At 40.0% G+C, this 14,229-nt stretch overlaps 1 protein-coding gene across 1 annotated transcript in view; it reads right to left on the bottom strand.

The window, feature by feature from the left end:
• LOC136876226 (uncharacterized) overlaps nt 1-14,229 on the bottom strand; it is a 113,636-nt gene that overhangs the window by 34,066 nt on the left and 65,341 nt on the right. The window contains exon 6 of the mRNA XM_067149996.2: nt 13,268-13,707. Within this exon, the coding sequence (XP_067006097.2) occupies nt 13,268-13,707 (440 nt within the window). The remainder of the gene's footprint in view (nt 1-13,267; nt 13,708-14,229) is intronic.

Genomic DNA, 14,229 nt, shown 5'->3' with positions numbered 1-14,229 from the left:
CTGATTTCTAATGATGTCTTCAGTGATGTTCATTTTGTTGGTGTTGTATCTCATCATTTTAGGGGGGTCTCTCTTTTGTCCTACTGGGGGAAAATGGATTTTAACTTTGGAGAGATAGGGGGTCTGAATCAAATTCACCGTTCCTAATCACTTTGACGTTCATCACCTCCTTCGAGATTTTCCTTGTTATTGCTACGTGATCCAATTGGAATTCCCCTAGTTCGGGATTCAGAGATACCTATGTCTTTGATTTTCTCAGGAGTTTCTTGAAGTGTGTTGACATAAGTTTTAACTGAAAAGCTTTGCAGAGTCCAATGAGCCTTTCCCCATTCTTGTTTATCCTCCTATGTGCTGGATATTCCCCTACGACATCTTTGTGCTTTCGCACCTTCTCAATCTGCACACTGAAGTCTCCCAGCAGGATTTTGGGTATCCGGGTGATTTCAGTTTCCAGAAGTCATCAACTTTCTGTGGGTTCTTCTTGTTGTCTTCGTTGATCGGAGTGTGACAGTTGATGAGAGTGTACCTCTTATTCTTGCGTTTAATAGTTAGTAGAGACAATCTTTCAGATTTTGATGTGACATCTGTGACGTCGTTTACTATCTTCTTGTTTATGTAGAAGCAGGTTCTGAGCATAGGCATGTTGGTAGTTGTTCTAATTGCTGGCTTTCCTTACAATATTCTGTACTGGTTGATGTCTATGATGTTTTCTTCCAGGAATCTTGTCTCCTGTACAGCTAGGATCTGGATTTGGTTTTTGTCCAAAAGCTTTTCTAGTTCTTTTTTCTTTCTGACTCTGGTAAGTGAGTTGATGTTTATTGTTCCAATGAAATAGTTCTTCTTGAATTTGAGTTTGGAAGGTGTTTCAAGATGCTCCAACTCGTCTTTCTCGCAGATGCTGAGATTCTCCAGAACCCTAGGTCCCGTTGCATTGCATAGTGCAATGGTGGATTTCTCTGCCGAGCTAACACCTGGGGTAGTGCTCTCTTTCAGTGACATATCCATCTTGTGAATGAAGTTGTGATTTGTGAAGGAAGGAATTAGCTTCCAAAGCAAGATTGGATTGCTAGTCCAAAATGATTATTTTTTCGTGGTTTACTCCACTACGTTCTTCCGCTCTCATTGCCGTTGGGAGTTAAGATTCCTCTTCCGCCTTCGAGACCGTTGACCAAGCATCCTGCAGCCACCCCTAATATGGGAGACAAACACAGCTGATAAATAGTGTATTCATACTATTCCCTGAGTACTGGGCTGCCTCTTCCGCAATCTCCACCGTTCTGAAGTTCAACTTCTCCGCTGTAGATTCCATTGAGGTCTTCACTCGTAACCCTGAGCTGGAACCCTTTCCAGAAAATAAACACCGGGTCAGTGTGCTCGGGACTCGCATAGGCAGGGGCGCCACTCCCTGAGCAGGGCTGCCTCCGAAGAGGGTCCCTACCTGCTATTTGTCATTTTATCTTTTTATTTACAATATACTTAAGTCATAACATATGAAACACAGGGAAACATCAAAATTTATTTAAAAAAGAAAAAAAGAACGCACTGATCACGCACACACAGAAGGAAAGCATTAAACAGATGCAAACTTTGTGGTATAACCTTTCTTGGTAGAGGAGTGAGTTTGAATAATTCTTCACACTGTTAAGACATTTGACATTACTAAGGGACACCAGGATGCTAAGATTGAAAGAGAAGGAAAGAGGAATGCAAATATGATGCTGACATCATGTGCCTCTTTAAACCTCTGCACTACTTCAGAACCCTCACAAAGCAAGGTAATCGGAGAATGAGGGTGAATGTTTAAGAGCTTATATTGCGAAACAACGTTATCAAATATGGTTTGATGCACTTTGGTGGTCCCAATGTGAATATGGATCACAAAATTAGTATTAGGAGTTTTATAATAATTAATACATTTAATTGCAATGAACAATTAATTATGCACTATGAAGGGGCCATTGCAGGGGCACATACGGAGATACAGGCACAGGACATGGTAATATAATCAAAACATCAAAATACTATACCACACCAAGCACTTACTGTAGGGTAACAAACACCTGCAAAATGCACTTAGTACAGTGTTGGACAAAGTATGGTATGGATACAGTCAATGATACAGTCGGGCATGGAGGCATACAGACGTCTGGAGCAACTGACCCTCCATATCTGCTGCAGTTTACATACAATCTGGTCCCACACATTCTCAATGTGCGAGAGGTCTGGAGACCTTGTTGGCTAAAAAACACACTGACATCCTGAAGGCAGGCCAGAGATACCCGTGCTGTCTGAGGTCGGGCATTAACATGCTGGAAGATGAGTTGTCAAGCTGCACCAGGAAGGGAAGCATGCATGGTCGCAGATTTCCTGGATGTATCGTTGTGTTGTTAGTATTCCATCAGTCAACATCAGGAGGGTGCAGGAATCAGGAAATGGCACACCACACCATGACACTTCTCACTGGGGGAGGTGTGCCGCTCTAAAATGAATCATAGATCACTGCACTACCAGGATGTTTCTAGACTCGAATTTGGCAGTCATCTGTATCCACATGGAACTGTGATTCATCATTGAACACTGCTTGTTGCCAACCTGCAAGCAGCCATGCTGCCTGTTCATGGCAGAAGTTCAAACATGTTTGGCAATGCTCAAGTCATAATGGCAGACATTATAAGGGATGCCATTATGACACATCCTGCTCTACTAGCCAACTGGATATGGTACTGTTGGAGAAAGGTTTATCCCCAGCTGCTGTGACATGTCTCTGGATGGTGCACAGCAACACCCATGGAGTAATTACAGCCTGATGCATGATACGATCTCCTCTGCTGGAGGTCTGACAAGGTTGACCCAAGCCTTCTTCTTACGTATATACCCTTACATTTTCAATACATCCAACACCGATCCACAGTGTAGTCAGAACAGTTCTAGTAGTTAACAATATGCCAAAATGTCCAACCTGCCTTTCTTAGTACAACCTCTCTCAATTCATCTACCTGGTCAAAAACTTGTCAAGTCCAGGCATGCTTTCGCTCTGTGGCTCACACTGCTCAACTGCTATGAAGGCCTTATTAGGTTTCATGCATCTATGAATGAGGGAGGAGAACGTATGCCCCCTTAGTAGCTCTTCTGCGTTAGCTATGGAACATGTATATCCTCTCAGCAACACTTCTGCGCAAGACATCAGCATTAAATGCAAATGGGACACATGCCAGTGTACGATGATACTGTTTGGCAATCTTCATTATACTCACACGATTCACTCATGGTGTACATGTTTGTCCTCCCAAGGCAAATTAGTGTACATTGACCATACACTCATTTGGCTAGAGCGGTAGCAGTTAAAACTGTCTTGTGGCAGTTTCTGGCAATTTGGTGGTCAAAATTGGGAATGACCAATGGCAGTGAAGATCTGCCTAATGTTAATAAATCATTGATATCAGTATTTTGGATCTATGAAGAATCAGAGCGTGATTAGAGGTAAAATAGTCACTCAGTCCGATCTGCAGAATGAATTTACATGCCAATTCTCAATAGCCAGAATCTTAATTCAAACTCTCTAACTGTACCATTAATTACCCTAGTTTCCTTAGTTCATTAACATGCAGATTTCTAGGATAAAAGAAAATAATTTAGAAAATTAAGAAATATCTTGTAGAAAATAATGTATTACCTACAGAACTTAACTTTTATGAAGTAATAAATGATTACTTAACAAAGTTCGTCCTCATTTTCCTTTGAATTCTTTTGTTGGAGAATGCTAGGGTGGGTGTGAGTGAGGAGAGAGTAGCAGGTGATTTAATATATAGGGTTTATAATTTTTTTTAATTTTACAATTTGTTTTACATCACACCGATACAAATAGGTCTTATGGTGACAATGGGATGAGAAAGGCCTGGGAGTGGGGAGGAACTGGCCGTGCCCTTAATTAAGGTACAGCCCCAGCATTTGCCTGGTGTGAAAATGCAAAACCACAGAGAACCATCTTCAGGGCTACCAAGAGTGGGGTTCGAACCCACTATCTCCCAGATGCAAACTCACAGCTGCTCACCCCTAACCGCACGGCCAATTTGCCCGGTATAAAAAGAATTACCTATAAGAAAATTCAACTGTGTTGATCACACTAAACAGGGGGTACAAAATCATCTCCAAAATTATTAACTTATACTTCTTGAAGTGCCATGTTTGTAACCACATGTTGGCAATCATGTTGGCTACGTCATCCTATTGATGGATGATCTGAAAAGAGCTGCTGGAGAAAGACCGAACCATTGGTCCACGCTTTAAAACTACGAGATATTTAGTCTGTCCTGGCCGTGTCTTCCACATATCTTTCCCTGCAGGATGAGATGAGCAGAGACGACCAAAGTATAAAAGTTTCCAGGTCTTAATAGTGTTTCCCGATCCTATCTCATCTGTATGAAAAATCAGTCTGATCTGCAGAACGAATTTACATACCAATTCTCCATAGCCAGAATTTTGTATCTAATCTACTCAAATGATCCGGAGGATATGGTGATAATACATCTGAAATACCTCAAGTTTTTTCAGGGAAGTTTGTTTGTCAATGTCCACGATTCTACTCTGTACAGAACTGAAAATACATAGTAACAGACAAGATGAACTCTGACGTCCAGGTTGAAGTCGCAGCTTTTGAGGATTTTCTGGAGCTTGAAGAATGTGCTTCTTTTCTCCTCAATGTGACAGTGGAGTGGTCCCAATCCTTATTTGACTGAAGACTCTCTGGAGACATCTTCCTGCCCCCAACTTGCCTCAATGTCAGAGACTTACAATAATTGAAAATCCTACACCTTTTTGATACTTTTTATTTGCTTTTCAGCAAATTAATTAATTATAAACAGTGCATGTTTCATTCTTATTTGGGAACATCTTCAGCTGTTGTATAGCTTAGGTGAATCACTGAGTTTTTGAGTACATTATTTTCAGGTACCTTGTTCCTCTTAAAAACTATTTGAATATAAATTGAATTAAAATGATATTAAAACAATGTGGTGGTTAATGGGTTGGTGAAATGAGACAGGATGAATACATAGTTAGCCTACTTAAAAAACTATACCTATTTATTTGATTAGTTGTTGTTAAAAGTTTCAAACTCTGTTACACTAAAAAATATCTGTATGTCTTCCAGTTAAAAGGTTTTTTAAAATGTATGACTCCTTGACATTGTTCTAAATATTGTTGAATGTTCACTTCTTTCACTCCTTCCAGGTTGGTGATAATGGTGATGAATAAATTTCATCCCTACAACTCTCTTCGAAGAGGCTAGATTTGACAAGATACCACTCAAGTTGACTACATTAGGTATTTTGTTAACGAATATAGCAAAAGTAGTTGTTCCTCCTACTCGATACAATTCAAATTGGTACACATTTATATATTCAATATACACATGGTACTAGATTCGGCCCTGAAATCTTGGGCCATCTTCAGCCAAACAACCATAATAATGTTAAAAACTAATAAGCTTATACAAATGTCTTACAAATTATACACAATCATTTTGTCAATTGCTCTTTGAGTGCATCGATGCACAGTGAATAAAATATAAGTCTATACGTGATGTATTAAAATAACTTAAAATAATATCAAACTAATGTAAGTTGGTTATTGTATTGTGTGTCATGTTAATGACACTCCTTGATCGTTGCTGTCTATAAGAAGTAAGATGGGGTTGGTTGATCTCACCATACAAACACAAGTCTCTCAATATAACCATGTACATTATCCTGTCAGTTGCATTAATACAAATTGACTGTTACATAAGTCTGTACTTGATATTATTAAAATAATTTGTGCACGTTCAAGTTTTATAAAACTAATATAAAACAATTGTGTTGTTGTATGTCGTCAATGATACTGCCTTGAATGTTGTCCATACAAAGTAAATTTGGATTTGTTGATTTCACAATGTTTAAATAGCATGTGTGACACTTGATAAATAATTAATGTTATTGAAGTCAGTTTATGCGTACAGCTTCATCCATCGAGTTCATTCCTAACTTAGCCTTTATTTCCTCATACTGAGTACCCTCCTGCCATTGTTCCCACCTGTTTGTACCAGCAATCATTCTCACTACTTTCACGTCTGTTACTATGAATAAGATATCCTGAGTCCACCCAGCTTTCACTCCCATAACGCCAAGTTGGTCTGAAAACAGACCGATGTAAAGATAGTTTAGTCCGGGAGCTGAGTTCCTTCTTACAGAATACTGTTGATCACAACTGCAAGCTCAATGCATTAGCTTTACTGCACCTTGAATCAATCTCAGTTACTATACTACCATCCTGGTAGAACATACATCCTAAATACTTGAAATTATCTACCTGTAACAGCTTTGTATTCCCAATCTAACATTCAATTTAGCCTTACAAAGGCTAATTTTCATACCATACACATTGCATCTATTTTGAAATTCCATGACATTAGACTGCAAGCTCTTGGCACAATCTGTCATTAAAACCAGGTTATCAGCATAGGCTAGACTGCTTACTACATTTTCACCTAACTGCATCCCTCCCTGCCACTTAATATTTTTCAGCAGATGATCCATGTGAACTATGAACAATAAGTGAAAGACTACAGCCTTGTCTAACCCCTGTAAGTACCTTGAATCAAGAACTCTTTCTATCATCAATTCTCACTTTCAGCACAATTGTCAAAATGAAATTAAATGGCGTATGGCTTTTAGTGCCGGGAGATCCCAGGATGGGTTCGGCTCGCCAGATGCAGGTCTTTCGATTTGACGCACGTAGGCGACCTGCGCGTCATGACGAGGATGAAATGATGATGAAGACAACACATACACCCGGCCCCCGAGCCAGGGAAATTAACCAATGATGGTTAAAATTCCTGACCCTGGGAATCGAACCCGGGACCCCTGTGACCAAAGGCCAGCATGCTAAACATTTAGCCATGGAGCTGGACATTGTCAAAATAAATGCCTTTGATTGATTTTAATAATCTACCCTTAATCCCATAGTCTCCCAGTACGGCAAACATCTCTTCCCTCAGTATGCCTTCTCTAGATTTACAAAACATAAACAAAACTGTCTATTCGCTCATAGCATTTTTCTGAAACCATACTGGTTTACATCCAACTTCCTCTCAACCACTGACAGCACTCTTCCTTCCAAGATGCCAGTGAACACTTTGCCTGGTACACTAATTAATGAGATATCTCGATAGTTGTGGCAATGCTTCCTGTTCCCTTGCTTATAGAGATAGGTGTAATTACAGCTTTACATGGTTCATGGTGTGGGTTACTGTAGTTACGTTCTAGTTAGTGAACTGTGAGCAACGGCTGAGTGGCCCAGTAAGCGCTCCTGGGAGTTGGGATACCAGTTGCTATGGAATGGGAGTGGGCATCTCGGGCACATTACCAGTTATGGCCCTCCTTGAGCTCAGGCGGCTAGGACTATGCAATCCACCGATGGTCCCTAACCCCTTAGAGGAGAGATCCTTGCCTGGACTATGTATAAGTAAGGGTAGCATCCTGCTTCACAGAATTTTTCATCGAGCACGCTCAGAACATTTTAGGCAAGTCTCGGACCTATGGGAGTAACAGAGTCCCACTCCCATTTGACAGGCGAGGGACTCTTTGGAAACAAATTCGTGAATGAAATGGAATTTGATGGGCAGCTATCAATATCAATGGGGCTTATGGAAGAAAGAAAGTACTGGATGTGTTAGGATTTAATGATATTCGGCTAAGGAGAGATAATGAAGTGATAGGAGATTATAAACTGTCTTTGATGGTTATTAAAAAAGGGAAGGACTGAGTGTGGGGTAGGACTGATCATCAGGAATACTGTCTGGCTCCATGGCTGAATGGTTAGCGTGCTGGCCTTTGGTCATAGGGGTCCCAAGTTTGATTCCTGGCAGGGTCGGGAATTTTAACCATCATTGGTTAATTCTGCTGGCACGGGGCTGGGTGTATGTGTTGTCTTCATCATCATTTCACCCTCATCATAACGCGCAAGGTCGCCCACGGGAGTCAAGTCAAAAGACCTACACCTGGTGAGCCGAAGTCCTCGGACACATCCCGGCACTAAAAGCCATACGCCATTTCATTTTTTAATTTTCATCAGGAATACTATTGCATCCAACATAGTTTCTGTTACGCACATAAATGAGCAAAATGATGTGGGTAGATTTGGCTGTTGGAAAAATTAGGATGAGAATTGTCTCAGCGTATTCACCATGTGAGGGTAGAGATGAGGATGAAGTTGACACGTTTTATGAAGCAATGAGTGACATCATAGTCAGGGTTAACAGCAAGGATAGAATAGTGCTAATGGGTGATTTCAATGCGAGAGTTGGAAATTGAAATGAAGGATACGAAAGGGTGATTGGTAAATGTGGGGAAGATATGGAAGGGAATAGGAATGGGAAGCATTTGCTGGACTTTTGTGCTAGTATGGGATTAACAGTTACAAATACATTCTTCACGCGTAAAGCTATTCACTGCTAAAGATGGGAGAGTAGGAGCACCAGATCCATAACAGACTACATCATGACAGGCTTTGAATTCAGGAAATCTGTCAGGAATGTGAGGGTATTCCGGGGATTTTTTGATAATACAGACCACTATCTGATATGTAGTGAATTAAGTATCTCTAGGCCTAGAACAGAGAAAGTGAAATCTGTCTGTAGACAGATAAGGGTAGAAAATCTCCAGAATGAGGAAATTACGAAATATTAAATGGTTAATACTCTACATATGTTATATAAATACCTGCACCAAATGGTCAAGTGAAGCAAATTTATATTTATAAATATGCACATAGAGAGAAACAGGAACACAATTACTTGCATTGTTGAGTATCAGTATGTATAGTTTAGTAATAAGACTGACTCCCTATCATGTGAAGTATAAATGATGGAGAATTTTAAGTGATCCTTAATAATGTTTCAGGCGATGTCATTTAAGTTAAAGACAATCCAAGGCTTTTCAAATATTTCCAGGTCAACAGTGGCACAGCACCCGTACTGTCAAACAGTAGTCCTGTGACACACCAGTTTTTCAATGGAACATGGTAGTGATCAGAGAGGTATGGTAGACAGGGTTCATAGATGAACCACTTCTCCTGGTCAACTTCAAATGCCTGATATTGATCCCTTTGAAAGGGAACTGTTGGATCTAATACAACAGCTTTTCCGGTGTGCTGGTTTATTGTGACAATACCAACTCGTCTAAAAGATCCTTTAGAGGATTCACAGTGTACTTCTTCATGGGCTTCCCATCCTATCAATCTCAAGGATGAGGCTAAAGCACTTCTCACTTTGTGAAGTTTTGCTTTCACCAGCAATTCACCTCTGGGTCATGATCCCAGCACGTGTCCAAGAGTTTCAATCTCACTGCTGTCTGGAAAACAGCAGCGGGTTGTGCTGGAACATTGACCTAGTATTGCACAAACCACTTTAATGTTACATGACATATCCAGAGCATTTGTCCATTCAGAGCGTAAAATTCCCTTTCTATTGCTCACCCATGCATTAGTTTGAGGGACATCTGAGTACAGAACGACTCCCTTGCCTCTTAAGGCATGCATTGTCCAGGTCTTAAATGCATCATTTCGAAGTTCTTTCCGTACTGGTATGCATCTACCAGTCAAATCAATGGCTTCGATTGACAAATTGTTTCAGTAAGATAGAGCTGAAGCCTTTTAAATGGAAGATTTCTGAGGAAGTGCAAATGAGTGTCACTGACATGTAGGAAGGTATAACATATGTTAAATGGCCAAATTGAGACTTTCCAGGTGGCCCTCACCAACATTAGGCCTTGGCCACTTTTTGGGAGCGTGTAAGATTCCATCAGGACAAACACGGCGAAATCCGAGTTCCTTATCTGATCCTTTCACAAATCTTATCAATGTCCTGCAAAATCCCATATTTGATTTTTGTTAATGGTGTACACTGAAGAGGATATATTGGTTCATGTCTGGTCTGATTTTAGTAGAGGAGAGGAACATAGTTTTGAGTTATTCTTTGTTAAGTTTCTGATGATGCCACGTTCATCAAAAACAATTTCATCATGAAAATATTCTAATAACTCATAGCAGGAAATGTAAACTACTAAACTACAGTTGTGTATTTGACATATTAAGTACCAAACAATATTTGAGCACCTTCAAATACCACCAGAGTGAGCTGGGATTGAACCTGCCAACATGAGCTCAGAAGGCAAGCACTCTACTGCCTGAGCTACTCAGCCCAACACGGAGGGATTCAGCTGGGTAGAAATGTGGAAAGCAGTTTGGCCTATGTCAGTGACTAAGTTTCAACAGCAGACTGTGTTGAATCCTTGCAATGCACAGGGTTGATCAGACTTTTCAGGACCTGTAACTGCACATTTAGTTATGTTGTAATCAACTGCTGTACCTCCTGCTTAATTCAACAACAGCAGAGTACAATGGGAGAATAATGATGGCAATAAAATTATGCTCAAGGAAAAGCAGAGGACTGTAAAAAACTCCAGCGTCATACAGCACCAGGAATAGATGAAATCTGACCGGAATGGGAATTCAGGGATGAAGTGGCTTTATGGAATAATAAGATAGATATGGAATTTGAGTAAAGCACCTTCTGAATGAAGGAAAGCAGTAACTGCACCTATCTACAAGCATGTCAATAGGAAGGACTGCAACAGCTGTCAAGGTATTTCTTTAAATCAGTGTAAAAGGAAAGGAAAGATGTCTGCAAGCATTTTAGAATAGCGAGCGCGATCAATGCTAGAGAGTAATTTTCAGAAAAACCAGTTCGGTCTCAGATCACAGAAGACCTGTCGGAACCAGACAGTAATTTAAAAATCCCAAGAGGAACAGAGTGACGACAAAAAAGATCACAATGAATAACTAGTGACACATTCAGATCCGCGGCCGCCTTAGAACTTGCCGTACACTATCCGCTGCTACGCCCAGTGATGTGATGTTTATGATACACTGCTTTAACACTGCATCTTCGAGTAGGTTCCAATCACTACGGCAAAAGAAACTAACACACTTTGTAAAGATAGACGACCAGTGATAGATGGTTTATGATGTGTAATTATGTTTACATTAAGTTATTCTAGTAAAATGTGACTAATAAAATGCAAGTAAATCTTCATTCTATAACATGTTCTCTCATTTTAATACGGAGAATTTTTTTAAAAAAATTGAATATTTCAGTTCGGATTAACCGGGTTCGGATTAACGGGACTCTAGTGTAATTCTTTCTTTGTCTTTTGTTTCCCACCTGTGCATTTAATTTTACCATTACTTCTGCATCAGTTATCTACTTTTCCAGTTTCTCCAAGAATTCCTCAATACCCTCCTCTTTGTTCTCTGCCTGTGGTGCATAAAGTTGTATGAAGTCCTTCACAACGTTCCTGATTATCAGTTTAATTTTCATTATCCTGTCGCTGATGTACTCTACCATATCCACATACTCCTCCAGCTGCTATGAAATTATCAGGCTCACTACCTTTTTTGCCTCTTGGCCACCACTCCAGTATAGCATATACCCTTTCCCCATTCTCTTCTTTCCGTTCCCCTTCCATTTAACTTTGCTCAATCCTATAATTTCTATACCCTCTTTCTCCATAAAATACACCACTTCTTCAGCCTTTCCTGTCAAGGTCATAAGACTGATTATGCCCACTTTCAAGATATAGGCTACTGGTCACCTATTTTTCACAGTTCCCCCAGCACTCAAGGAACTGCGCGGCACTTCCAGGGTACACCCTAACCTTTTTCCGAGGCAAGTTCAAAAGTATCATATTCATATTTAGGCTATTATTATGGTGGGGTCGCCACTACCAGAGGCACTTTATGAAGATTGAGGCCACTCCTCAAGAGTACAGACACCTTCTACAACCGCTTCACTGAAATACAGACATTGCTAACAGGAGGAAGTTCTTCAGTTTTATCTGCCATAGGGATTGAGGTCTTCTTCTGCCATCTAAACCATTGGCTGTGTTCTCCTTTCTTGTGAATTTATGTGCCATTTCCTACACAAAGGCTTCACCTGGCCTCCAAAGGGAGGAATCCTCCACCCATAGCCCTTGGTCCTTCCTTTGGGTGTCAAGTTTGGTAATGGCAGCTTGACCCTCAGCCAGTCAGTCAGTCACAGGTAGTATCATCTACTGCCATATATGGCAGCAGGATGTTCCTGACTTAACTAGTGAAATGTAGCTGATATGAAAATTAGTATTTTCAAGTGATATCAGTTGGAAAGAAACCTAACAGAATTAAATGTCATGCAGGAAACACTTAGGATGTGTACCCTCCCAGGATAAGGAAATTGAATCCAGATGTAACAAAGCTGATGCAAAGAGGTTGCATTTGCGATTGACGGTATTTTGTAAGAACATTATTCAGTCGCTTCTCCAAATACACATTCTACAGTTTGGTTTCAGAAATGGAAAGTCTATAATGAAGCTCTTCATTACAAAACAAATTATAGAAAGAACTGAGAATAAAGGAAAGCTTTTCTGATGATTCTCATCAATTTCAGCAGGTGCCAGTAACAGTGTCACCAGAAGAAAAGTTAGGAAAAATTGGTGCAGAAAGACACAATATAAATGGCAGAGGCAATGAATGTTAAATGCTGTTGTATCAACATAAAAGTGGACATAACACAATGGTTTAGATTGGAAACCAATCAATGATATCTTTTTGCTATTCTTAATGTCGCATGAATACTAACAGGTTTTAGGTAAGGCTGGGAGAAGAAAGGCCTAAGATTGTGTTGAAGGCACCCATGGCCTTAATTAAGGTACAGCTCCAGCATTAACTGCATGTGAAAATGGGAAAACAATGGAAAATCATCTTCAGGAATGCCAATGATGGGATATGAGCCCACATTCTACTGAATGCAAGTTTCAGCTACAAGACTCACCCCACACAGCTAGCTCAGTCGGTCAGTAAAAATCTGACATATTTCAATATACAATGCAAGAACAAACATCTTCCAGATTCAGTACAGGATGTAGTTTACTTGATGGAGTTACGGACATAAAGAGAAATCGATGTGTTGATTCCAATATAATGGCATATCAATTCCCAATGGAATGTAAGAAACTCTATTCGAAACACTGGAAAAAATTCTAATTACTAGTGCATACTGATTATTTTGCACTCGATGACATTGTTATGAAAAAATGTGTAAGCTATACTGGTACATACGTAAATATAATTAAATATAGGCATGTATAAACAAATATAACAGTTTTAACTATCTGGCAGTTCTGAATGTCCAACTTACCTATCAAGATGCTCATCATCTGAAAGCCTGTAAACAGGTGCACGATCATGATCCCATCCATAATACAGATTGCTGTTTTCTAAATAGTGTGGTGCAAGAAGAATTTCCGGTGTCTTTGAACGGTGTTTAGCACGTGGCGGAGGAAGAAGATGGTAGGTATAAGGAGGTGGAACAGCTCGTGAGCTAGGAGGCGAAGGAGGTGGCCAGCCACCTGGATTATGCCGCTTTGCTCGGGGGATTGGTTGACGAGGTAGTGATCCAAAATCTTCTCCAATACCAGATGGTGCCCCTGAACCACCAGGACGCTGAATCTTGCCTTGTTTTATCTCCTCTTCTATTACCCTTAGCTCAGCCAGCTGTTTCTGCTTTTTCTCTTGCAGCTTCTGTTGAATGTTAACTCGGGACCCCACACTACTGGCTTCATTTTCACTTGAACCACCCTGCAAAGCAAAGATACACACATTTCCACTAACTGTAACAAAGAAATAATATTTGTATCTCTCAGAGGAAGAAAGGAAGGAAGGAAAGAAAGAAAGAAAGAAAGAAAGAAAGAAAGAACTAACAAACACTAAAGTGCGGAAAGCAGATCACCCAGATTGGAAAGAGCGAGTTAAAATGTTAATGCCTAACATGCATTTACAAATCAACTGAAATCACAATATCTACGATGACAGACAAAATGTATGTTGTTTAAACATTTGAAACTCCCTGCAAATATATATTTCCACTAATGGTCAATGACAGGTATTAGAGCGACTCACGATAAGTCTTATTTAGGATCCACTCTGCTCAACCTGAATAGGGACGGGACTAGAAAAGGTGCCCTAAATACTGTCTAGATAGCATATGTGGTCGAAAATCTTCAAACAAAATGTATTCATTGCAATGAATGTTTGAACCCTGATGGAGACTGATATTCAACCAAAATATTGAACAGCAATTCAAACAATTTTACACTGCTA

Source organism: Anabrus simplex, chromosome 6, assembly GCF_040414725.1.
Source record: "Anabrus simplex isolate iqAnaSimp1 chromosome 6, ASM4041472v1, whole genome shotgun sequence".
Lineage (NCBI taxonomy): Eukaryota > Metazoa > Arthropoda > Insecta > Orthoptera > Tettigoniidae > Anabrus > Anabrus simplex.
Note: the sequence above shows the minus strand (reverse complement) of the source record. Positions and strands in the feature narration are given on the sequence as shown.